The following is a 25,719-nucleotide window of genomic DNA, read 5'->3' on the forward strand; positions in this document are numbered from 1 at the left end:
TTTCAGTGGCGCGTCTAAGCATTTGGCTGTTTTGGCTGTCAAACAACGCCAGTGTTGCTCACTTGAGCGCAAGAGACAGGCGGGACTGTCTGCATTGAGATGTTAAGTGGGTGTCTCTATATAAATCCACTCAGGGTGACCTCCTTCATTCGTGCGCCAGAGAGGGAAAGAGATTAACTTCAAGGAAACCAGACAAACAGAATGGTGGCATCGACAGACTGCGCAGAAAAGTCCAAACCCGTCGCTGGAAACAAGGTATATAGAGTAACTTATTAGGAGGAACTGGATGTAACCATAGGAGATTTAAAAACAACAAATAAATGACTCGTTTGTTTGATGCAGTGTTAATTTTACCCGCCTTTTCTTTACAGGTGTCTAAACCACTCATGGAAAAGAAACGAAGAGCTCGCATAAACAAATGTTTGGACCAGTTGAAATCACTTCTGGAGAGCTACTACAGCACTAGTGTAAGTATGCGGGCACCTTCTTTAAAACTTAAAACACGATTTATTTATTTTTTTACCTCAGGACAGATTTAATGCAATTGATGCTTAAGTGATAATCATTTGCTTGAGTAATAATTATTTGATGTTATTTCTTTCCTCAGATTCGAAAGCGCAAACTGGAAAAGGCCGATATCTTGGAGCTCACTGTGAAACATCTAAGGAACCTCCAAAAGATTCAGAGCTGTGAGTCATAATCTCACATCTTATAATAGACCAAGCCGTATATAAAAATACTCGGCTGATTAAACGTGAATTTATGGATGCTTCAAGTCTGCGTGTTTCTCACCTTATGATGTCTTTCCATTGCTTTCAGGCACTGCCACTGCTTCCGAGTTTCCTGATTACCAAACTGGCTTCCGCAGTTGCCTGGCAAACGTCAACCAATACCTCATGATGGCAGACAACTTGAACGGGAGCGACCGCTGGATGTTATCGCAACTTTCCAGTAAACTCTGCCGCTCCAGGGGACGGGAGGAAGTCTTCAGCACCATGGACAGCGGCCTGGGCCAAGCTGAGACACAGGAGGAGGTGCGGAGACTTCTTCCATCTGCAGCTGGCCCTGAGGAGAGAAAATCAGCTAAATCTAAATCTGTGAAACGCGACAGCGCAGTCACATCTCCTTCTTTACCGAGTGAAGACGCACGACAGCCATCTGGACACAAACAGGCTTCCCTTGTTGTGGCGCCCACACAAAACACTCATGAAAAAAGTCCAAGTCACAAGAAGTTTCACTCTGTCAGTCACAGGAATGAAGTTGCAAACACTCAGCAGCACATGTGGCGGCCTTGGTAGAGGCACAGTTGTCATAGCTTGATTAAATGTTTATAATTGCACTGTATAGATTTACACAATATGCTATAAATTGTATATGTTTTATTTTCTTAATAAAATTGGTGAAAGAACGAATACGTTGTCTCTTTTATTAAGCTGCATATACATCTTAACCTTCAACTTACGTGGAAAGGGTCGTTTCTTACAACATGTGATTTATAGCAATTGGTGGTTGATCTTAATGATTTTTCGACATAATTTCGGTAAAAAGAGGGAGATGGTGGGTGAAAACATGATTGATTGTTGGGTAGCTGCGATGTAGGCCTGAGAAGCTATCTTGATTTCGTGCTTATATCTGTCAAAGTGAAAGAAAATGACATGAGAAGACTTCTGAGTCTGGCATTTTGGTATTATGTACGCCCAGCAGGTGCGGGCATGGAAAGAAAATCTGTCTATATATCTATATAATTTTGTGTTAAAGATTTGGTTAGTTGATTACATAAACTCTATAATTTGTGGGGTTGACATAGGGAAAAGAAAAAGATCCAGGAGAGTGGGGGTTGACTATAGTTTCCTCCATTCTTCTCTGGTTTCACGCATAAGTACCGCAACAGTAGCGGGCAAATCAGATGCTTGTCGGACAGCACAACAATTTTCTGCTATAAGCTACTGATTACACGCCATGCTCTGTTCTCTGTCTTCTCTGGTAGGTATTGGAGACGGTGAGGCTATAATTTCAGAAAAGTTGTGAAAGTAAACATTTCTGCTCAAGGTTGAAATTGAATTTCTGTCAGTTTAATAGATACCAGCTTTTCTGAAACATCATTTAGATTTGCTCCACACCTACAGTGTCAGAAGTAACCCTTTTCATTATGTCCCCGAGGACTGTTTATTACTCCCTGGAGTGCAAGACCCAATTCTTAAAATAACTTTAATCTCCATTAATCCTTCCTCTGCTTTTTTAAATTAAACAAAATACATATATTCACCCACAGCAAACTAATCTCCAATGTCTCATCTGAAAATGGCTAACTTACTGAAAATGACATGACAAATTGGAGTAGGAGGGTCAGCTTTCTTGTACTTTTTAGTAAACAGAATACAGTATAACATGCAACTTGCATGCAACAAAAGTAATTGCAATTGTATAGGCCATATGCCCAAGACAGCAAACCTGTGTGTCATTCAGCTCCTTTACAGTGCCCCATAGTTTTCTTCCGCTGCTTTGGCAGGGATGTCATAAAGTGTCTCTAAGGAGCAGCGCAGGAAAGGATGGCACCTTACAGCGAGGAGAATCGCTGAAACGCCCACAGCTCTTTCAGGGTGGTACATGCTGAAAAGACACTGCTGCCCCATGGAAGAGGGGTGATCCTGCGCAACACAAAACAGTACACACTGCCTGGTTCAACGTTTTTTACCCTCAAAAATAACAACTAAACTCAGCTCCAGACACCCTTCTGGCAAGTATTTGTTATTCCAGCTTTTTGTTTCATTTGCCCAGCTCATAAATCCCGTCTATAAATCTTCTAAACACTCTCTCCCCACAAAGTCAGAGCTGCTCTTTGATGAGACCAACAGAAGCCCACGGCACAAGAAAAGTTTGTTTTATCCAAGAAAGGAAATGCCACGTGACTTCCACACTGAATGCCCTTAAACTTTTTCTGAGAATTTCTATGAACTCTTCTCGGCATTGTTTAAGTAACCTAGTTTGGTTTGGCACTATAATAGCGACGTATATTAGAGCTGAGAACCGAAGGGAGAGAGAGAATGCGTTATTAGCATTAGACTGGACCCAGTCAAGCGCTCTTAAGAGAGCAGACGTAGATGAAGTGCGCTGCAGAGCCCTCCGGTCCCTGCTCATTTTGCTGGTAAATATGTCCTTGCTAGGACAGGTTGAGCACAAGTGTCGAGTATTGCCTGCCGCATGCAGTGTTATCACTTGATGGCTTGTGCAATTGAAACATACAGTATGTGACTCACACAAATTAAGCGTGAAGCTTATACAATAGAGCTGGCTTTGGTTGCAGGCTGTGTACAGCTAGACCTACAGCACACCGTGGAATTACCTTTTGGCACGTCAAAAGAGCCGTGTCCATGCTCACTGTTGCGAGCAACTCAGGCATCGGACAGCTCCGACCTCTCCACAAAGCTGGGACCAGGGGCTGCAGAGCAGAATCAGCTGATTAGAAACCTGCATCAGATAAAAAAAAATAAAAATAAAAAAAGTGCTCTTAGTTTAAACGTGACCATTTCTTTTAGGCAGAACTGAATATGTTTTATTTAGTTTTGAGAGTAATTTGCCTCGCATAACTAAAAGAAGAATAGACCACCTAATTGCATTTGTTTATTTAAAGTATATGGTTTAATGAGCCTATTGTCATTCAAGGCTGCGCACACCTTTAAGTAGTTGTGTATGACAGTTAGCAGTATTCTCAGTTACACAGACAACAATGTTAGTTCAGGAGTGACAGTGAAAAGGCAATGCAGCTCCTGTCAGGATGAAAATGTTTCACTTTAGCAGAGGATGGTTTCGATCCATCGACCTCTGGGTTATGGGCCCAGCACGCTTCCGCTGCGCCACTCTGCTACGTATATGACTCACTTAAAATACAGAATTCACACTTGAACACGGCCCCGTAAAGTTAGACGTGTCATGTGTCCTATTTTCATCGAGTCACATCAGCATAAAAGACCATCTCTTCGGCAAGACACACATGGAGACGGGTCGAGCGTTGTTGCTTCGTGTTTTTTAAGCAATAAAAAAGGTACAATAATCCTTAGAGATGTTTGTTATGGGATGAAGACAAATTCATTCAAACGAAGTTAACCTAGGGCGAAGTAGACGCCGTTGTCTTAAGCACAAGCAGTTCTTACCGGTGTATCTCATATGCCAAAACTAGCGTATGTATGACATGTGGCTAACTGGCTAAACGCACACTTCTTTAGCATGTTAGCTAATACACCTGGGCGAGTTAACGTTACCAACATCACAGCGTCACCTGAATAAATGCACTGAATAATGACGCTGACCTTAATTGAACTTAATAAAGATAAACATAACATAATACAAAACAGTGTACCTCAGTGTAGAAGGGAAGTAGCGAAATTAAACTCAGTAACAAGCTAGCTACTTACTGTTTTTTTTTACTAGCTACGTACTTGTGAAAGGATGAAACAGGTGAGACATGTTTGTCACCATAGCAACCGCCTCGTTGACGGCTACTGACAGACTTTTCCTTTGTGAAATCATGATGGGAAACATTTCAGTCTAAAGTTTTACCATAAACTTTTAACATAATGTTTAAAGCTACCCTCCACACACGCATTAACACATCCTTAAAACTTGTTTAATATGCTTCTAACTTGTTTTTTGCAGAAAAGGTATAATTTCCACATTACCAAATTAAAATTGCACCTATTCCTTCTACCTCATTTAAATGTCTACAATATATGAATATGGAAATATTTTTAAGTTTACCTGCTGAACACAAGATGTCTCCTTTCTTCACTGCAAAGTCCATCCTCTTCCATTCATTCAAGTTTCCACGATACTTGTCGGCTATACATGTATGCTGAATATAGAATGGTGTAGTCTGTAGTCGTAAAAGCCAGAAATCAGTTAGCAGGAACACACAGACTCATCTACTCACTAGTCCCTCTTAACAGGTGGACTTAAATTACAAACTATTTTAACTCTAGCTTTACAACTTGCAGATGTATCAATTCATAAGTGTGTAGTAAGACGCTTAGTGGTAACAAAACCTGTAAGTCTAATCAATTTGTGTTTGTCACAGAGTGTATTATCGGCGATATTCAAAAATCCAATTCAAAAATCTCATAGGCTTTTTGTCGAGGGAACCAGGGAGATGCTAACTTCCGGGTTAGCCTACAAAAATACGGCATCCCTACACTACTATTGGTTGGCTCCAAGACTATTTGTGATGTCACAAATCGCGGCCATATGCCTATCTCTTAAATTCAGATTTTCAGGGAGCACAGAGAAAACTTTCAGCAATGAATGTGGAAACGGCCTTCTAGTCTTAAGCTCAAATAGTCAACTGTAGGAACAAGAAGAAAAACAGATATGTCAATCAATCATCAATATCATCAAAATTTTGTTTCGACCAATATTTAGATGTGTTTCTTGCCATATCCTACTGAAAGCTGGCATTAAACCTTGGTCTTCTTCTGGGGACCTGCCTGGGCGTCACTTTCATGTGGCCACAAGTAGAAGAAGAAACTTCACTGTGCCCATTATGGTGAGCTCAAACTCCTCAGAAAAAAAATCAGCATAAAGCAAAGAGAGACTTTAAAATGGATGCATACTGCTGCTCCACAACAAACATATAACGTAACAAATAAGGTGAATCTGCCCCAAAATTCCAAAAACACACTCTGAAGCATCATCTTGTGAATTTAATCAGTCATATCTTTTTAACAAAGTCATCATCTGAACAAGAAAATCAAAACATTTAACATCATTCATATTTGAGTCATAAATCTTTGAATATGTTACAAAATTATATTTTAATATTGTAAACACAACAAAATGCAAAACTCTATGACATAGCAAAGTTTGACAGGGGAATGTGATGTTCTGCCTCCAACTAAAGATACATTTCAGCTAATTTGTCCAATTGAATAGGCTGCACTTTTCAGAGGTACACTAATACATGAGAATTCAAACTAAACATTTAAATGACCGCAGATGAGTGAAAACATGTGCAACTTTATTACTTGGATGGTAACAGCAAAACGGTTCCACAACTAATAAGGCTGTCAAAGGGGATATTTCCATTTCATATTGTCCTTATAGTCTTAATAATGTCTTTTACAGGTTACACCTAATTAGTGCAAGTACATTCATGTTAGTAGTGACCATGAGAGGTCAAAGCCCAAAGTTGGTTCTGCTATTATTTGTGAGTAGAAGAGTTTTCACTTCTTTTAGTCAGATAATTGTCACATGAGAAGTTACTTGATAATTTAAGAGTGTACTTTGTAAAGTTAGCTCTATTGTTAATTCACTCTATCGTCCATTTTGAGTGAGTGTGCTGAATGACAATTATTGGACATTTATAGGGCATTTCACTGATAATTTAGTAACAATATTTGTGTTCTTGAACTTTTACACTTTGCTATAATGTGAAATAATCACATTCTCTCTCCAAATATATATTTATAAAAAAATTAATGCATCTAATTTAAACTTCCCACAGTATCCCTTACTGAGGCTCCGGAAATGCTAACAATTTAATTGACATTAGGCTACTTCATGGGACTTTGATACATCAGGTACAAAAAAGTCACTTCACACTTGAAGAACCTCACAGAATAGGACCATTAGCAGTCTAGGTGCATATTATGAGAAAATAAACAGGAGGAATTATATTACATTTTCATTCAAATCACAATGTTCCTAATTCATGCGATTGTTTTGTGGGTTTAGTTGTTACACCAGCATTTAAGTTATGCTACGTATAGTTAGTCTGTGATTATTCTACCTTTGGACCAGTTAACATCTTTTAGAAAAATCTTTTTAAAAAAACAAACGTTATTGGTGCTTCTAACACGTTACTGACACAGATTAAAGGATGAGGTCAGGCTGACGTGATCATTTGATGAGGATAAAGCACCATTACCTGCTGTACTGGTCTGATGTTCTGTTCGTAAATATCCAGTGTGGTAAGCAACTGTTGTGCCTGATGATGCCCAAGTTAACACAAACATTGGAATAATAAAAACTGGGAGAAAACGTTCTCAGCAAAGGTCTCATTAAACAGAAAAGTACACCAAACCCATAAATCCATTATCCTTCATATATACATGAGATGTCAATCTTTAAAACTGACTTCACATTTTCATTAAGAATTTAGGGGTCTTCACGTTATATCTCAATATCTCACACAGTAACTGTAAAACTAGGCATTAAAGAGTTTGGGATTACCACTCTCAGTTTACTTCAACATGGGGTGCTTGATAAAAGTGTTTCACGTGTTGTGAATAACAATGTTAATAGAAAAGTTGTACATCATGATCAAAATAAAATAAATATGTATAATGTGTCAATCTCAAGGTAAAAGGGGCAGTATTCAGGAAAGTTTGGTTTGAAAGCAAATGTGTCCATACAACAAAACACACAGTCATTACAGGCCAAATAATAACTTCAAGTTCTTAAGTGCAAAAGAAAGAAAGAAACACCACCCTAACAACTACCTCCTCCAATTCTTTGAGCATTTCATTAGAAACAACATCAAACAGCAAAAACAAGGTGTGGGAATGTTCACCCTATTTAAAAACAGGTTATCTGTGCCGGTGCTGGAAAAAAAAGTATCAGTGGATATTCTGTGATGTGAAAGCTGAATAACAGGACCACCCAACCCTTTCACCAGCCAACATATGAAATCAAAGTTAGGCCCATTCAGAAATTATGTCCAAAGCTCCCAAAGCCATTTAACATAGCAGGTATTGGTGGTATTTATATTAAAACAGAAAATTGGCACATGTAAAAAGGCCAAATAATCCAGTAGGTCACTTTCCCATAACCAAGAAAATTCCAGTGATTTTCATGTTCATAATAACTTCAGTCATAATGTTGATATTAACTAGGAAAAGCTTGCTTTTAGGTTGTGGAGCCGACAGAATCAGAGTGAAACGTGATGTATCCCGAGGACGATACCGAAGGCGTGCTTACAAAACTGTTTGTGCTTCCTTTACTCTCGCCTTTATTCAGGTGCTTCTGAGATCCCCAGTTAGCTCCAGCTCCAGCACCAGGCCCGGCTCCACCGCCTGTCCTTGGCCTAGAGTGCCCTGGAGTCTGCTGGCTGCGCCCAGGTGAGCCACCTTCACACTGATGTTTGCCATCTCGCGGGCGCTCCCGGCAGCCTTTACCAGAGCCACAAGCCCCGGGGCTCTTCTTTCCAACAGGTCTGTCTGGGTTGGGGGAACCCTCAGGCGAGTTGCCCCGACTACTGCTCCTTTTGTGTTCTGAGAGCCGCCTGAGCGCCTGAGGCTCACGCTCAAAGTCTGTGAGAGGGAAGTGAGGAAGGATGACTGTCTGCTGTTCATACACATTGGGGATAAGTGAGATGGTGGATGTGCGCCGCGGGCTCTTCCTGGGGCTCGGCAGCGGCGTCTCATCTATAAAGTTTATCACCTCATCGCGGCTGAAACACCGCAGTTCGTCCTCGTAGCGCTCCCCGCCACAGACCACACGTGGCAGGTGCTTGAGGGAGTGCATACTATCCTCAGAGCGTCGCCGCTTGCGGTGCGGGTGATGGTGATGGTGGCTCTCCTCGTGGTAGGAGACCAGGCTGCTCCTGCGCCTCTCGTGGCGCGGTAAGGTGGAGCTGTAGTGGGCACTCACTATCATGTCCTCGGTGGAGCCCCATCGGTGAAGGTACGAGGGGATCCGGTCGCTGGTCCACATGTCGGTTTCGTCGTGGGAGTATCTTCTTGTAGGGGGCACCTGGACGCAACACACAGACCAAACCCTTCAGTCTATCGGCCATTTTGACATTCATTCACCTAGAACTCTACAACAACAATCAGTAGGCATTGTGCCACTGCATATTATATAAATAACACGTAAGGCTATAACATTATAGATTTTAATACACCTACATTATCAATTAGAAAGGGTATTACATGTAGGATTCTCCAAGGTTATATAACACTGTTTTGAAGTGGTCCCAATCAACTGCTCTGCTTAAATATTTTGGCTGATGACATAAAGCTCAGTGAATACATTTTTCAGTGTTTGCAATACAGAAAACAGGCTAGTTTCAGAAGTCATTCTACTTTTGATACACTGATTTCAGCCATTATTTCTGTGTAAAATCCTACATGTCCCAAATATAAGTTGTTTGTCCAACAAGTTGAGTGCAATTTTAACTTATTTTTTAATATAATCCCTCAGACATGAAGGTTTTAACACTCTAACATGCATCAATAAGGTTGTGACTGATCTACTGTTCACCTCCGTTATTTGGAGATGAAAAATGCAAAGGTTAATAGTTCCCTACATGTTATACTCACATGCCATTCTGTTCTGACAACTATGCAAGAGAGAGAGGGTTTGTCACAGTGACGTCAAGAGCCACAAGATTGATATCAGCCTGCCCCCCTGTGGTGGGTTTTAGTAAATGCAGAGAAATGAGACAGCAGACGATACAGTAGCATTGAGTGGGTTAGGTGGGAGAGCTGAACAGCAGAGGGCAGCACAGGCATTAGAATGAGTTAGGATGCAGGACAGACTTGGCAGGATGTAGAGAGAGAGAGAGAGAGACCAACACACAACAGCCAATAAAGCCAAAGAGGCTTTATTCTGCAATCAAACCACTTGAGAAGTGCCGTAGCATTTCTCAAATGGAGGTGCTACTTGATAATGATTTGAAGGGTTTTGTTGATTCATGGTCTAACTGGGCCTTCACCCTTGGAGCAGCAACAAAAGTAGTGTGACCGTATCACAGTTCAGCCAGTCTTCCTGTAACTGAAATCAAAAATGCACCTTATTTGTTTTACCACCACACATATACAGCAAGGAGTAACACAGCTAACTATTACTAAATATATATCTACATATTACAATCAACTGAATCCACTGTCATGCGAAGAGGTGTGTCGGACACAAAAACAATGGGTGGAGTAATGGTTTGGTCTCATGAAGTGATAGCTACTGTATACATCTCTGTTTCAAGGCTTCTTAAAATGTCAAATTGAATAGAGATCCAATCCTGTAGGAGCACTGGTCTTCAGATGTCCATTATAATATCATACTTTTGGGTTATTTTTAATCAAGTAAAAGTAAACGTTTTGGGCTGCAGGCTGTCCTGAGAAAACTGAAGCCCTTGTTAGGTTGTTTCTGACAAAGATGACACAGTGTTAAGATGTTTTTTAAATGTTAATATTGTGTTGGTTGCATCAGTTGATTCTAAAGATACATATCCTCACCACAGTCTTCCAGGCCAAGACCAGTAAGATTTTTATCATCATCACTGATTTAATCAATGAATTTCATCAATATTGATTTGATATCTGATTCTAGGTCAGAATTTGTAGTTTACGGGGGTTTTTTGAATTGCCCTAGAAGGCTGCATGTTAGAACACATTTTGGTGTTAATGCAGGCTGAAAAGGAGCATTTCAGAGCTCTGCATCTGTCTGTGATGGATGCTGGATACAATGGACACAATGCTTTTGGGTAGAACATGAGCAGATGTTTATAGTGCTTTCCTGAAACCTTGAGGGATTCCTGAAAGGTAGAAGGTAAGTCAGTTACTTAACTCTTACCCTCTTACAAAATAAAAATGTAGTGAACTGCATGACTAGGACACAATAGATAATAATAAATGAAGCACATCTAATATGTTGATGGGACTGCCGATGGTCATATTTACCGAACATTAGTCAGCAGGAGTATATTTTTGATTCATGTCATGAGGACAGGATCTCTCGGAGAGATAGCTGCACAAAATGTCTGATGATTCCAGAAAATTCAAGCAAGATATTGTCAGGGCCCACAAGGCCATTTCACCATGCACATAAGCAATGAAGTGTCATTTGATAATAGTTCAATTGATCAAGTAAAAGAAATGAAGAAAATCAATGAAAATATACCTGCAAATACTGCATTTTATCTTCCTGTTGTTCCCTCAATGGATACCCTTGCGGAACCCCCCTTTCTAAGGTTGAGAACTCATACTTGGCATTACGGTCTATCGTCACGATTTCAGGCGCCGAGCTATAGTCATATGGTCTGTCATATATTAAGTCAGCATGAATTCCTCCATCTTGGCTGTTTTCTGCAAAGTGCAGAAAAGCACGAGCGTCAGGATTAGAGAGCAACGAACTCAATACACAAGACAGACAGACAGACAGACGAATAGATAAGAGAGACAAGTTCAATCGTTCTCTGATTTGTTGACTTTTCCTACGGGTCTGCTTAGGAATATGAGGTTTAGATCAAATAATGTTTTGCTTAAAAAATGTCCAATAATTCAATTTCTATTTTTAGTAAAGGCATCAAAAAGGCCCCAGATTGGTTCTGAATTCAAAAACCTTGCCAAATGGTTGCATAGAGAATCTTTGAAGGAACAGGGCTTACATTCTGAACAAAATCTAAAAAAAACCAATGTGTATGAGTGTGTAAATACCCATCTATCTATTTTTGCAGTTACTGCATTCATGTTCATTTAAGATCAATTGGAGATGGGTGCAAAATGCTGATCTTGAGGAAAATGTTGGCCAAAAAGATGAAAGATGAAAAGTAGCTATTTTGCACAGGCAGCTTGGCATGCAAGTCAGAGGCTTTGGAATAAACAGGAAACAATCCTTATACATACAACTGTGATGAGTTATACATGGCAAGCCCTCTGGAAAAAAGCAGAGAACTGGCAGTGTTAATTGTCACACAGAATATGGACTGCCCTGTGTTGTTTTATGGCTCCTGCTGGACAATGAGCAGTTATCAGGGAGGGTGTCAGGAGGGAGAGGATCAGAAGGTTTGGAGGGTTAGAAACAGGAGAGAAGGGGTTCAGATCGGGTGGAGTTTAAACAGTGCCAATAGAAGAAAAAGACAGATGGTTCATACTGTCATCAGTTTGCATGAATTGCATAAATTTGGTCATGGACTCAGTCCACAAGCCTTTCTGTGATTATCATGTGACCTAATTTTGGGACCAAATTTTGTTGAAGTGTCTGTGATTCTTTGGTGAAATGTTTCATTTTCAGCCCTCTTGGAGTACATTAACATTAGTGTGATGGAAGACGAAAGTCTTGGACCACTTTCTTTCATTTGTATCTATTAGTCAGATATTTACTGAATGCAGTTTGATTAAGAATCTGCCTTTAAATAATTTTTGCTTTAAGTCACTATAATCTGACCAGTAGGTGCGAGTCCACAAATAAAAATAAATTAAAACAAAAAAAAAAGAGAGAAAACAAAAATAAACAAATGTATAAAAATAACTCATTTTGTATCTATTTCAGTTGCATTTTCTCAGAAAAAAATTGTGTGTATCCCTTTGTGACTTGAGGGAAATATGACCATCATAATGACATGAAAGTGCTTTTCAGCTTTACTGCAATCGTTCCAGTTTCACTCTGGATCCAAACAAATAAATGGGGAACCATTTATTTTGCTGTTCTCTCATGCCAGGGAATTGTAGAGGAAGATTGCCCAGATTAAATGCATCGGAGTGAAAAAAGAAAACAGTGCTGCAAGGTAAATATGTCCTTTGTCCAGCAATATTTCTTCTTTTTTTTCCTTTTTTTTTTTTTTTTTACATCAATCTCATAGCAGGGTACAGTAAAGCATTTTATAAAGCATACACCACGAACAAAAACACAGAAAAATATATTTTAGTATAGAAAGTTATGTTACACAGACACTTGTCACTTCAGTTACATTTCCTGACAACAAAGGTCACATGATAGGTCACATGATAACATTTGACCACTGATTTCAGACCTCAAACTACAACAAAATATAATGTTAGAAATAATGGCCATTCAAAAGAAACCAACTAACATATCATTCTTTATTCAACCAACATGTACAAACACTATAATCTTGATTGCTATTATAAAAAGGTATTAACCCCTCTGTAACCATTTCATCATATGTAAAAAATGTTCCATAAAATACAAATTATGCTAGCTTTATGATTATTTATTTCGATTTTTATTTTGCTATTATAATTATACATTATTTTGAGCCAGAAAGGTGTCCATAGTCCCCCCAAAAGGGATAAATACAGTAAATAAATCACTTCATGTATCACTTTAATGTACAGATTCATAGCAATTTTGTAGTATATCAATATATTTTGGTTATCCTGTATCATACATTGAAGCCAGTTCAGATCAAAGATTGGGGACAAGCCAAGATTATTGACACTAACACAGAGTGTAGCATCACTATTTCTAGTGTCTTTACTTTGTAGCTCGACTGGTCTGACAGAAAATAGCAACGACAGACAGTAGCTGCACAGTTTAATATTTGGAACACCAAGCAAGGCAGCCACAGAGGTCGAGGGTGTGAAGCTGCAGTAATCATGGGTGCTCCAGAATCAAGGAGCAATTTAAACCTGCATCATGAGGTAGAAATCTTCCTTCAATTTCTCCTTTCTCTTGTAGGGGCGTCACGATTCTCCAAATCCATGATTCAGTTTGACTTTTGATTTAAAGGTCATTCCCGATTTTGATTCATTTTCAATTTAAACATATATTTCTGCACTGATGGCTCTGTTTTTTGTTAAACTATCGCATCTGGATTTGTAAAGCTCAACAAATCATTGCTTTTAACGCCCTGACAACTGACATTTACGTTTTCAAATTCTTCTTTAAAAAGATAGGGGTAGGCCCATGACTTTACCCTGGTGACATTTTGCGTATTAGGTTTCGGCAAGGTCACATAATATTCAACAACAATAAAGATTCCATGGATAAAAAAATGTAAAAAGAAAAAATTACCACCCTTCTGGGATTAACAATAAACAACAAAATATAAAACTTCAGTTTTTTACAAAGTTCGGTTTCTCAGATCTGTTCTGAGTAAACCCCCTTCCCAAACAAAACTATAAAGGATGTCTGAAAAAGAAAGTAAACCCCCATCTTCAAGGCGGTTGAAATTACCTTCAGTCAGTTGATCGTCTTCATGCACACACGACAATTGACTAGACGTGCATCTGCAGGCTACCAGAAAGCTAGCTGTGTCGTCTTTTTCGTTGGATGTGCACAAGAAGGCGGTGATGGAGAGAAAAAAATCCTGTGAGAATCGCTGATGCTGCTTTCGATCTCGAAATTGAAAGCTCATTTTTATCGATTTCCTAGATCGTGACACCCCTAATCTCTTATCTAATGATAAACCTGTGACTCTTGAGAACGCTAGCTGACAGTTACTTAGTCAACTGTCAGCTAGCGTTCTCAAGAATCACAAGCTTTTCTGTGATTTGACAGCATCAGTTATCTTCACACACACTAAGAAAAGCTATTTCAACAGTGCAGCACCATTTCTCTACAACATTAGGAAAAAAATGCTTTTCTTGTCACAAATCTTTGATGTTAACTGGCTCATATGGAGGTCTGATCATTTATTATCTTGTCCACTGGATTCTCAGTTATAATGTAATAAGAAAGTGGTATTGTGAATTGCACAAATGCAATGCAAATAAATGAATTGCTGAGGATTATAAATCACAGAGATGACACCATGCTATTACAAGGACAGAGGAGATCTCCATCAAACATCAGGTCATAAACTGAAGATTTTTTTAGCTAGATACTAACCTCTGTTCCCTTCCTGCAATATTGCTGCCCTCAATTTCCCCAGTACAACTACTCCCTAGGCCAAGAGACAAATCTATTTTGGTTGATAAATCACATTTGTCACTGTGATTCCTGTGGCCAAAGACAGTTCAGAACACTTCTCAACACAAACGAGTTTGTGTGTCCAAACCAGTCTTTAACTGTCATTTGGATTTTGTAAACTCAGGCAAATTATCTGCAATTTCACTTCAGAGTGTCTCTGCAAAAGTAAACCAAATTATCTTTGGAAGCACACTGAGCTGTCTTAGGACATAGGAATAATCATCCTTATTGTCATTATCAGGTGAAGAGGAGGGAAAAAAGAGGTAGGACAGGAGGGAGACGCATGACTGTTGCTTACCCTCGTCCACGTCGTCGTTGGACATGATGGCGACGCACTTCTCCCACACCATGCGGATGTCAGCCCGATAGCGGTCGCAAGCCCAGAGGAACATGGGCAGCAGGATGGACTGGGCGATGGAGCACCACAGCACACACAGCACCATCCAGTTGTAGGAGCGGTCAAACTTCAGACTGGCAAAGCTCACCACCTTGGCAGAGTCAGCAAAGGGTTGGAGAAGATATAATCAAATTTTGTACTGTGTGGCGACATAAATCTTGTCAATTTGCCAAAAGACAAAATTGAAATTGATATTTTTATTTAATTCTTTTTGTATTTCATGTAAATAGGTGTATTTATCCATAAAACCAAAATTTCAGACGTTCCAGACAATAAAGTACTATGATACAGTCATGACTTGAGAGGACTTATCCCACAGGATCACCAGAAAGTGTCATGGATTAGGTTAAAGGAGACATTGATTTAGCCCAGCTGCTCTGTTGTTGTTAGTGGTATTGGTTCAGATGTGTGTGTGAGCTGACCAATCAGAGGAGACTGGGTATTCAGGAGGGCGGGCCTTAAAGAGACAGGAGCTAAAACAGAGCATTTCAGGCTGAGTGGGAATACAGTGCTGCAGCAATAGACAGAATGAGAAAACCAAACCTTATATTTTTTTGAGCATTAGAGCATGTAAACAAATTCTAGCAGTAACCCAAAATAAAATTATGAACGTGAAAATGAGCGAAATATGTCATGCAACCGGTTGAAACAACAGTTCAGAGTCCAAACCACATTATAGAAAATTTCTGTAAATAAATGTAATATTATGGACAAAACATGGTGTAACTACCTACTCCTGCTACTTTTAGAATATGAAACATCAACTAACAGAATCAGAAAACATGCAAAACTACATACAAATACTGCTGTGGAAATGATTTTGGTTCAGATTAACATGACAGCACCTGCGTTACAGAACGTTTTCTGAAACTTGTGTAGTTTTTGGCCTCAATTCAGTGAAAGACCTGACATGAGACATGTCCCTGTTAAAACTTTTAACAGATATTTGCTGTATCTGTGTCCACTGAGAGTACAAAATACTGAAAGTCATCCCTCAGATCCAGTCCTATGCAGTATGTTAGTAATTAACCAAATCTACAAGAGGCTTAAAACATGTTGTGACATACAGCATACAGTACACATATGAAGTGGTGCTGTAACTAATGATCATTTTCTTCAAACTGGACTAGTAGTGAAAAAACAACAGATGAAAGTAGTTGCATTTAATTATCTTATTCATTCATTTCATCTCTGCATTCATCCACTGAACTGCTCCTCAGTGTAGGGAAAGGCGACCTTGTTTCGGGCACGACCCCTTTTAGCATCAGAGATAATGTGGGTTCTGTACCTCAGTGAAGTAACAGAGAGCATTATCTGATCATTAAAGTCGACAGGATCAGCGTCTAATCCTCATCTCTAATGCATCGGGGCCAAGACACTGATCAGATTGATTAACTCAAACTCATTATCACCTCCTCTGGTCACACCTTGAACTCGAGCAGCGGCCACACACAGCAGCATCACTTCGAGACTTAATGAAGTTATGAAGTCTCAACCTGATATTGATCTTAGTGTGTCTACTGTGCTGACCCGATCTGAAAAACTACCAGGAAAAAGACAGGACAGTGGAGACAACAAAAGACTCTTGTTTTGTCTTTCTATCAGAACACATGCACTTCTGATTTTAACACACTTTCATCCAGAGAGCTGAATAATTGAATGCAGACCCAGCATAACACTTAAAACACTCACTCTGACATCAGAAAATGTCATGATGTTCCCCAGTGTGGAAAAACTAGCTTATTTTTTTGTTATAGCTAATGTATTTTCCACTGGCGTGCACTTATTTTGTTTTCTGAAAAGCTCATAAGTGGTGAGTTCTTATCAGTGGACCGCAGTGTGTTTTAAACTCTAAATATGAGCTGAAAACAACCGATGAAAGTGATCAAATGACTTTCACAAACTTTACTACGAGACTATTTGCAGAGGTAATGATGCAACCACTAGTATTACTAGCAGTTATATAATAAGTGTTGGTGTTGCATAATTGTAATTTCTTAAGTAAACAGATATCCGATGATAACACTTTGGAGTTGTAACGTTGTGAGTAAGTAGTACATCAACTCACCGGCCAGCTCTTGAGAATGTGATCAAATAATTCTATTTTTGTTTTGTTTTTTTGCTTTCCCACAGTGGTGATTCTATTATGGTCTGTTCATATATCTTCACCTCAGTATTTCTCTGTGTAACACCATACGTGTCTGTGTGTGTTTCAACTTTCCATGCATTTAAATAGCTCATTACAAGAGGTAATAAAGACAGCAAGCAGACGTTTTGTTGTTTCTACCACAGCACTGGAAATATGAGCTTTCATTGGTGCTATGCTCCCTACTCTGTCATGCACACACATACAGAAACCTAATAGGAAGTTGTTGTAAAAGTGATACCTCACTCTCTTTTCTTATCCACTACAAGAGGGCAGTTTCACCTCCGATCCTGAACTCAAACATCTCTGTATGGAGGCGTGATGTTGACAAGTAAAAATGTGACACACACACTAATTAAGCAGCACACAGTTACGACAGAGGCATTATACAAAGACATGGTGGCATCTCTACTATTCATGTTTCTTTATACACTGATATTCACTATTCACTAATTCATAAAAAGCATTTTCCCGTGTGTTCTGTCTCTCTTTGAATAACAAACAGCAGCTGTGGTGCCTAAAGACCTGTGAGCTCATCAGTGTTGCGTAATTGCGCTTCCCAGCAAGGATCCATTCAGTCTCCATACCTTTATTCACATTCCCCTTTTGGTGCAAACTCTTATGTGCTACCATCTCCACAAACTTTCAGTAAGGACCTTACTTGATATAGGGCAAGAGCTGATTTGAGTAAAATCAGTATTTTATTGAGGAACATTGATAAGAGTATGAAGCATTGAGGTGTCTGGTGGAAGCAAATACGTCCAAATTAATCTATTTGTCAGCTTATTAAATTAAAAGAGAGACCATTTTTGAGAGAGCAGAGAGTAGATTTGTATAATTCTACAGAAACATGACTTTAAGGCGTAATTTAAGATCACTTTAAAAGCCAAGACCTGCAAGTTGTTATGAGGTCCCCACTGAGTTTGTTTCTTGGAGAGAATTCATGTATTAAGAGCATTGGAAAGATTACTCTAGCCTGAGGCTTTAAAGTAACCTGACGTACCAGATGGTTTGTTAAACAGAACCATCTGGGAAGGAGCCGCCACTTTCAAAAAGCACTTGGCAGGCGATTGGACGAACCATCAGTATATCACAGACAAACTTTAACCAGTCAGTCTGTTGGTAAATCAAACTCTCACCAAAGCTCGTTGAGAGAAGAGAGAAAACATCTTTCCAACTGAGAAAAGCCTTCAGATTTTAATTTCTCCTGCACTGCTATTCTCATCCTCACAATAAAACAGTAAAACATGTTATTAATAACTCAAACTAACACATTTCCATTGAGGTTTGTGATCTGTCCACACAATATTTCTTTTATTTGTTTAATGTTGATTTATTTATAATCTTTTATTCGTTTTACAGTTCTTACTTATCTGTTCTTAATTCCTCTGATGTGATGTCTTCTTATTATCCTTTATTGATCGTATTCTTCTTCTCTCTTTATTTTCATTGCTTTCTTATTTTTTGCCTGATTTTGCCTGTTTTATTACTTTTATTCCTTTTACTTGTAATTACTCATATTGACATTTTATGTTTTGCCCTCTTGTTTTAACTTCTCTTTAGACAAGGCCTCCCTGTTTGGCTTGACTGTTGGGTATTTATTCTGTAATATTGTCCTGAGTTTCCTGCTTTTGCTTGTCTATCAAAGCACTTTGTAACCTCTGCTATTATTATTGTTATATCAGGATGTGTGGTGATTTGGCTAAATCTTAGCTGGAGTTGAACCAAACAGTGAGAACACAGCATATTGATCCTTTGATAATGCGATATAGTTTCCTTGCTTAGTGTTTCATATTTCAGCATTAAAGGCTCGTGCAGATAGTGATGCTTTTGAGCCAAAAGTTTCTGTTTGGCTTGCCTCAGGTGCACAACACTTAATTAAAAAAGGTTTGTCTAATGTGACAATGACTCCTAACAGATGGCTTGTGCAGATGATAACAGAACTGAGACAATGTATTATATATGAACTGACACTGAGGCACTTTGAGACACATAATGTTCTTCCACTTACAACTCAAACCTCATTTCACAAAACTTCTACTATTAAAATATCCACTTTTAAAGCAATGAAATACAGTACCTCAGCCATGTGGGTTAAACGTGAGCAGAGGTTACTTGCTTTAGAAATAATAAAAACTACCAAAGGACATTTTGCCTATAGAGAAAACTCCATCCATGACTTGCTTTTAAGATGACAGGGGGGCTGCTTTGGCTGCATCAAAAGCAATAATCCTTGAGCTTTCTACAGGCTCTCAAGTCCTCATAGAAAACCAATGAATTGACTTGTTTAAAAATGTATGAGAACCTGAGGGTGGAATTTGCAAACCAAATGGCAACACATTGAAACAGAGCTCACTCATTGATAATGCACTTTAAGGATCAGGTTTCCTGGGAAGTAGAAGGAAGTTGCGCTCTGTTTTCGAAGTCTGGATTTCCTTAAAAGACAACAGAGGGAAGATGATTCCAGTACTTGAATGTAACCTGGAACTCCATCTAACCTGGAGCTTTTTCTAGTGTTGGCTAACATATTCATGTTGATATTATCTTAGACAGCATACAATCAGTACCCCTTACCCCTGCTCCAGTAGTCACACACTATAGACTGTATATATAGACACACACTGTCCATATTGTACACACTTAGCCTGACCTACTTAGAGGCCCAGATGAGCAGAAACATTTAGGTTGATGTAAATAATAAAACAGTATGGGATGGTTACAGGAGCTGCAGTGGATAAACTCCACCCTCCAAACCCTTATTTTCATCTTAATTTTTAATTTTTCCCCCGACCAACCCTGTCCACTGTTTCACTCTCCAGTGCTGTCTCAATTAACCTCCCTTACCCTTACAAGTATGAGTGATGACGAGGTCACAAAAAACCTCACCTCACTGTATGTTAGAGTGTCTTGTTTTCAAAGAGGGCGGCAGCATTTTGCTACCACATCATCTGAGAAACACAATTTTCATTTTAGTATTTTCAATCTACTCACAAGTTCTTACTGTGAGTAATATATAGACATAAATAGACTTTTTTTTTAAAAATGCTTCTTATTGTTCACGATTACCAACGCTGGGAGTTTTCTTATCTGGAACAATTATTTATTATAACTCTATTTCCATTATTTTATATTGGCATATATGATCATTCTTAATTTTGTTTTGTCAAATGAAACAAGCGAGGAGATATATTTTTGCAGCTGACATGCAGATCAGAAGATTCTTTGAGAGTTCTGGAAATACCTTCCAACCAGCAGGCAGTGTTGTTTAACGACCTTCTGGGTTTTTTAAAAGATCACAAGGGATTAGTGGTTTAGAAAGACAGATGCTTAGCTCTGTGAATCAAATGTCATGATAAGTAATGAGAGGCAAAATCTGTTAGCCCATGGTAATACACAAATTCAATTGGAATTTTTGCTTTAACAACCAGGTCTTTTAACTGGTTGGTTCTCCGACCAGATCCATCACAAACTGCAATCATGTTCAGGCAACTCACCAGTATGGGGAAGCCAGTCAGGAAGTCATAGATGAAGACGATCCCACTGATCAGGTAGGTGATCTGCAGTGACGTCTTGAGAGGCTCCGATCCATCAATGGACGATCTGCGCTTCCCCTGGGCGTCCTCCACCACTATGGTGGGGACGTTGAACTTGTTCTTGTCTGCATTGTGGCCTGCCTGAATGGAGAAGGTCTGGAAGAGAGCGATGCCGATGCAGATCACGCCCATGGCCACGCTGCCGCCGATCAGCAGCAGAAAGCACACGCCGAAGCCCAGACCGATCTCAGTCACAATGAATCGGCAGTCAGAGGTGTAGAAGCGGTCGATAGTGTCGTGCCAGCCCACTGCTGGAAGCGTGGACAGGATGAAGGAGACCATCCAGATACCCATCACTGTGTGCACCGCCTGCTTCTTGGTGTTACTCAACCTGGAAGCATAACCACAGATTTTAGCAAAAAGTTAAACTGCTGTCAGGTCTACAAGTGAAATGGGCTTTGGGTTTTTTTCTGCTGTGTATGTCCTGCAACTTAGTCTTGAACTGGGCGACTGGTTTTCTTTGTCCGTTAAAATAGTTGGCAATTAATTTTCTTTTTATCGACTAATTGATTTATCAACTAATCATTTCAGCTCTATTACAATGTACAGTTATATTTTGTACAGAGAACACTGATACTGAAGAAATATGTGTGACTGACAAAGTCAGTGTAAAGAACCTTTGTAAAACTACAGCTTTGGTAAAATACTGTAAAATGCCACAAAATGGCAGGTCTGCACCTGGGACATCTAAGCTGAAAAAAGGCACTATCTCACACCACCATCACCTAGATAAACTGGAGATGAATGGATGGAAATCAATGCTTTGCTGATGGCAAAAGATTGCTTTTCACGTCCCTCGGTCTATTTGTCATCTAGGTCTATTTCAAGGCGGAGGGATTTCTATTTCCTCTCACCTCCAAGTAATTGTTACAGTCGAGCAATTTGCTGAATGTGTTTGTGTCCTCTGGCGGTGTGGCACTTCTCAAGGTTTGCACACGTACGGCTAAAAATACGGCAGGCAGTTAGTGGTGTTCTCAAACTTGACGAAAGACTGTGCTATCCTGCCAAAACATTCGCACCTAAAGCACTGCTGAGCTGTTCATGGCATCAGCAACAAATCATACACAGAGGCCAATCCTTTTTAAGCTTGTAGAATACCTAGGTAGGGTTCATTATGTGGCTTTTAAAACTTTACTCTAAAACTCTACTGTCTCAGACAGTATTCGCAAAAATGTACCTCTCCTCCTTCATTTGTGTTGGAAAGGAATACAGTAAATTCTCAGGTAAGCGTCACTCGTCCTGGAGCAGTTTTGGCAGGAAAACCTGTCTCCCTCTAGAGAGCCAGAGCACATGTCGGCTATCCTCCTCTTCCTCTCATTAAAATCCCCTGGAAGAGCACTGAGAATGTAACCCCTCACATACAAAACATGTCAAAAATATAGTTAATGTAGTAATGTGTTAGCTTACATGCACTGACACAATATGAGTGGCACAGAGGGGGCAGCAGTAGCCTCTGTCTTTGCACTATGGCTTTGTGCAAAGACAAGTAGGTCTTGTTGTCACTGTGAGTAATTATGCTAGCCTTTCCTGAATGTGCCTGGGGTACATATGATGGGGAGGGTTACGTCACAAAGCTGCTTGAATCTATTACCAGAGAGAGAGCGTTGCGAGAGGCAGAGCAGCTAAGAGATAGCGAGCGCAGGGTGATGAGAACAGCTGCCGAAGTACAAGGTTGGAATTCATAATTCAGGCCTTCGGTGTGTGTTAATGTCAGAGACAAGGCAGTCGTGCTACCTCAGCAGGGCGAACGTGGAGCGATTTAAATGAAAGATGAACAGCAATTACACGGTGCATCGCCTGAGCTATCACTCTGCCATATCGTTGTTAAAAGTGACTTGGAAAAAAGAAGAAGGAGACGCTGAGTGGAAAGTCAATGTTTCCAGGCAGGAGAGAACATAGTCAGATGAGCGAGGGAGCAGACGAGGGAGATAAAAGTGTAAAGCCTGATATCTATGTGAGGACATCAGCCAATAATGACAGCTGCACGAGCAATATAGATAGCAAGATTGAGCATAGATTTAAAAGGAAGTTTGCATATCTTATTTGAACGTCTGCTTATCTGCAGAATTGGCCAAGCTGACTGCAGGCTGAGCATCTGCAGGCCTGATGCCACAGGAAGTACAATCTCTTTGTTTTTCAGCAGGGGAGGAAGAGCGATGCAACACAATACTGATCTTCACCACATGAACCACAGCACCAGTTTCTGCACCATTTCAATCACCCAAAAAGTAACTTGCATGTATTGTGCAAATTGTGCAGATTTCATATGTAGACATGCATTAAGCTTCAAATGATTGATCTGTACGTGATGACCAGAAAATATCTAGAAATCAGAAAGCCAAGACTGCAGAGGTGAGATTCGAGGTGAGGTCACCTTAAACTGCAAATTACAAACTAGCATATTAGCCGTTATATGTGATTTACATGCTTTTAGGCTTGTTACTGTCCAACCGTCATGGTGTTTTTCCATTGCAGATAAAATACCAAGCTTAAAGGGGCCCTATGTAATAATTTACGTGTATTATAATCACTTTTTTATTGGCAATAGGTGAGCTGTTTGTAACGTGACGTGAAAAATAAGACCTTCCCATCTCTCTCGGTTGCCTATACAAGGCTGTGGACGATTTGTTTAAGTTGTTAAATGCTGCTCTGCTGTGGATTTTTTCGTGAAGGACTTGGGTCAGATTTTCTGCGACAGTCCAAAGCATGAGAATTTTCACCTGTAATCAAGTGCCTCGTTTAAGTGCCTCTCTCTTCTTCACTGACAGAGAGCAACAGAAGCGAACATTGGGTTGGAGATGGAGTCTGCCAACAAAAACTAACAACCAGCTTCCAGCACAACACAGAGGTTCCACAGGGCCCCTTTAAATCAAAGACATCCTTCAACAAATCCCTGGTTTTGAAATGAGAAATGAGTTTAACATTGTAGAAATCATAGCAATCCAAACACGTTTCCTCCTTTCTGATAATGACGTGAGATAAATCCCAACATAACCGTATGTCTTCTTAAAAAGTGTAATTTTCAAATCAAACAGTAGCCAAAAGCCCTGGATCTCATGAGAACAAAAAGATGGTTGCTTGTTACCAATCATCACAACAGGTAATGTTAAAGCAGCAGTTGTACATCCCAGAATACAGACAGAAATAGCATCAAAATCTTGTTTCAAAAGGAAGCAGCAATGTTGCTCAGAACATCTGATTGCGTGTGAACAGCAGATGTCTAACAAGACCAAAATGGTGTTACTGCAGCAGGGCGCTAACTGGTAATGTGAGGTGAACCTGATCTTTATTATTCAGAGTTACTTCGTAATATCACTTGTTGTGAGAAGCCAAATGAAGCTGGAAGCTAGAGCTGGCAGATGCTCAGTCTAGAGGGTTTTACACGGTGTTACCCCAAATAACTGCAACCAGCAGATGTGTTGGCAGCAGAGGGAGATTTCACCTGATGCAGAGCATTCCCAAAAACTGATGTAAACAGGTTGTCAATTTACACCAATCTGAATACCGTCCCCATCCAATCTGAGGGATGTGCTCAGAGACGGAGCGAGGTGCCAGAAAATTTGCAGCTTGAATGCCAGAATGCTGTGTTTCGAGGTGGCTCTGGCGGATGTTGCGTTTATGGAATCTGCAGGATGGTAGAATTTAAAATGTCTTTTAATCAAATTCAATTCTGCTGCTTAGAATATTAGAAAAGTGGATGGTTGGATGTTAAAAAGGCAAAGTACTCAGTATCTACATTAGTAAAATACAGATTCATGTTCTGACATAATTACAGAAAATACTGTATGTTGAAATGACACATCTTTAACCATTCCCCTTTAATTATAAATAAACATATTTTCTCACTTGCCTCGGGTGGTATGTAGTCATGGACATAATCCAAGAACACACTGTCAATATTTTTTATGGGGACTATTTATTCTGTAGAAAGTACCTCCATAAAAACCGTTTTGCAGTGAGGTCCAGGACATTTTTTCTGGAAAATAAATTCACTTTACCTCTATTGAATGGGGAAGGCAGAAATCTCAGACACATATATCTCATGACCAGAGTATAAGCAAAGTTATCTGTAGTGGTATGATACCTTGCTGGGTACGACAAGTCATAAGTTTGTAATTTGACAAAAACTACTCTTTGGAAATGGTGCAGCCTGAATTGACAACATTATCTGAACAGGCATAAACAGAAACAGTTTTTGATAACTGAGTCGGGTGTCTTACCTGTAGTTTACAGGCCAGCGTACCATCCACATGCGGTGATAAGAGAGCGAGGTGACGGAGAAGCAGGTGACCAACGTGAGAGTGTAGAAGGTGGAGACGAACACCTTGCACAGACCCTCGTTCCACTCGTAGTTGGAGTGCTGCCGGCGAAGCGTTATCACACAGTACATGGTGATGGGGATGGCCATGTTGAGGATGTGCGTGCCCGCCAGCGTGCAGATGAGGAACTCCAGCGGCTTCCACTTTTTCTGCTTGGCGCTGACGCTAAGGATGCTCCAAGTGTTGGCCAGGATGGATACCCCCGAGCAGACCAGCCAAGCCAGCGTGTTGGCGTTGATGACGTCATCCTTCATGGTGGTCACCTCATCCACCATGTTGGAGCGGGGAAGGGCGGAGCCTGGGGGGCCGCAAGGAACTGTTGGCAAGAGCAGGTACACACGAGGAGAAGGAAGAGGTGGTGATGGGCAGGAGGGGATGCAGGGCATCAGGCGAGGCAGGCATCCTATCTGGGTGGGCGTGCACTCTCCATGGGATGGCCACAGCAGGGAAAGGACATGGAAGTGGTGCGACGCAGTGGGATGTTAGAGGGGAGGATGGAGGAGCCGAGCCGGTTCCTTTACAAGCCCGAGGCTGGAGAGGGGGTGAGAGAAAAGAGGGATTCAGAGACAGTTAAAGACAGTCCAATTCAAAATAATCCTTCATCATACATAATCCCTCATT

The 25,719-nt window shown here is 40.1% G+C and overlaps 2 protein-coding genes across 2 annotated transcripts; one reads left to right on the forward strand and one right to left on the reverse strand.

Moving 5' to 3' along the window:
• The first annotated feature begins 201 nt into the window (after nt 1–201).
• On the forward strand, nt 202–1,298 carry her3 (hairy-related 3). The gene is made up of 4 exons (XM_073469793.1): nt 202–255; nt 372–467; nt 608–689; nt 820–1,298. The coding sequence occupies exons 1-4, from the start codon at nt 202–204 to the stop codon at nt 1,296–1,298; spliced, it is 711 nt and encodes a 236-aa protein (XP_073325894.1).
• Nucleotides 1,299–7,720: 6,422 nt separating this feature from the next.
• On the reverse strand, nt 7,721–25,373 carry gpr153 (G protein-coupled receptor 153). Its single transcript, XM_073471075.1, has 5 exons — nt 25,000–25,373; nt 20,681–21,110; nt 14,942–15,131; nt 10,891–11,075; nt 7,721–8,742 (listed from the first exon to the last, which is right to left on the reverse strand). Exons 1-5 carry the CDS (start codon nt 25,371–25,373, stop codon nt 7,897–7,899), a joined length of 2,025 nt encoding a protein of 674 aa, XP_073327176.1. The 3' UTR covers nt 7,721–7,896.
• Nucleotides 25,374–25,719: the final 346 nt, after the last annotated feature.

This window comes from Pagrus major, chromosome 7 (assembly GCF_040436345.1).
Source record: "Pagrus major chromosome 7, Pma_NU_1.0".
NCBI lineage: Eukaryota > Metazoa > Chordata > Actinopteri > Spariformes > Sparidae > Pagrus > Pagrus major.

Coding starts and splice junctions, on each gene's coding strand:
- her3 (XM_073469793.1), top strand. CDS start 202: ATGGTGGCATCGACAGACTGCGCAGAAAAGTCCAAACCCGTCGCTGGA. Junction 256..371: donor AACCCGTCGCTGGAAACAAG/GTATATAGAGTA, acceptor TTTTCTTTACAG/GTGTCTAAACCACTCATGGA. Junction 468..607: donor AGAGCTACTACAGCACTAGT/GTAAGTATGCGG, acceptor TTCTTTCCTCAG/ATTCGAAAGCGCAAACTGGA.
- gpr153 (XM_073471075.1), bottom strand. CDS start 25,373: ATGGTGGATGAGGTGACCACCATGAAGGATGACGTCATCAACGCCAAC. Junction 21,111..24,999: donor CGCTGGCCTGTAAACTACAG/GTAAGACACCCG, acceptor TTATGCTTCCAG/GTTGAGTAACACCAAGAAGC. Junction 8,743..10,890: donor ATAAAATGCAGTATTTGCAG/GTATATTTTCAT, acceptor TGTTGCGTCCAG/GTGCCCCCTACAAGAAGATA.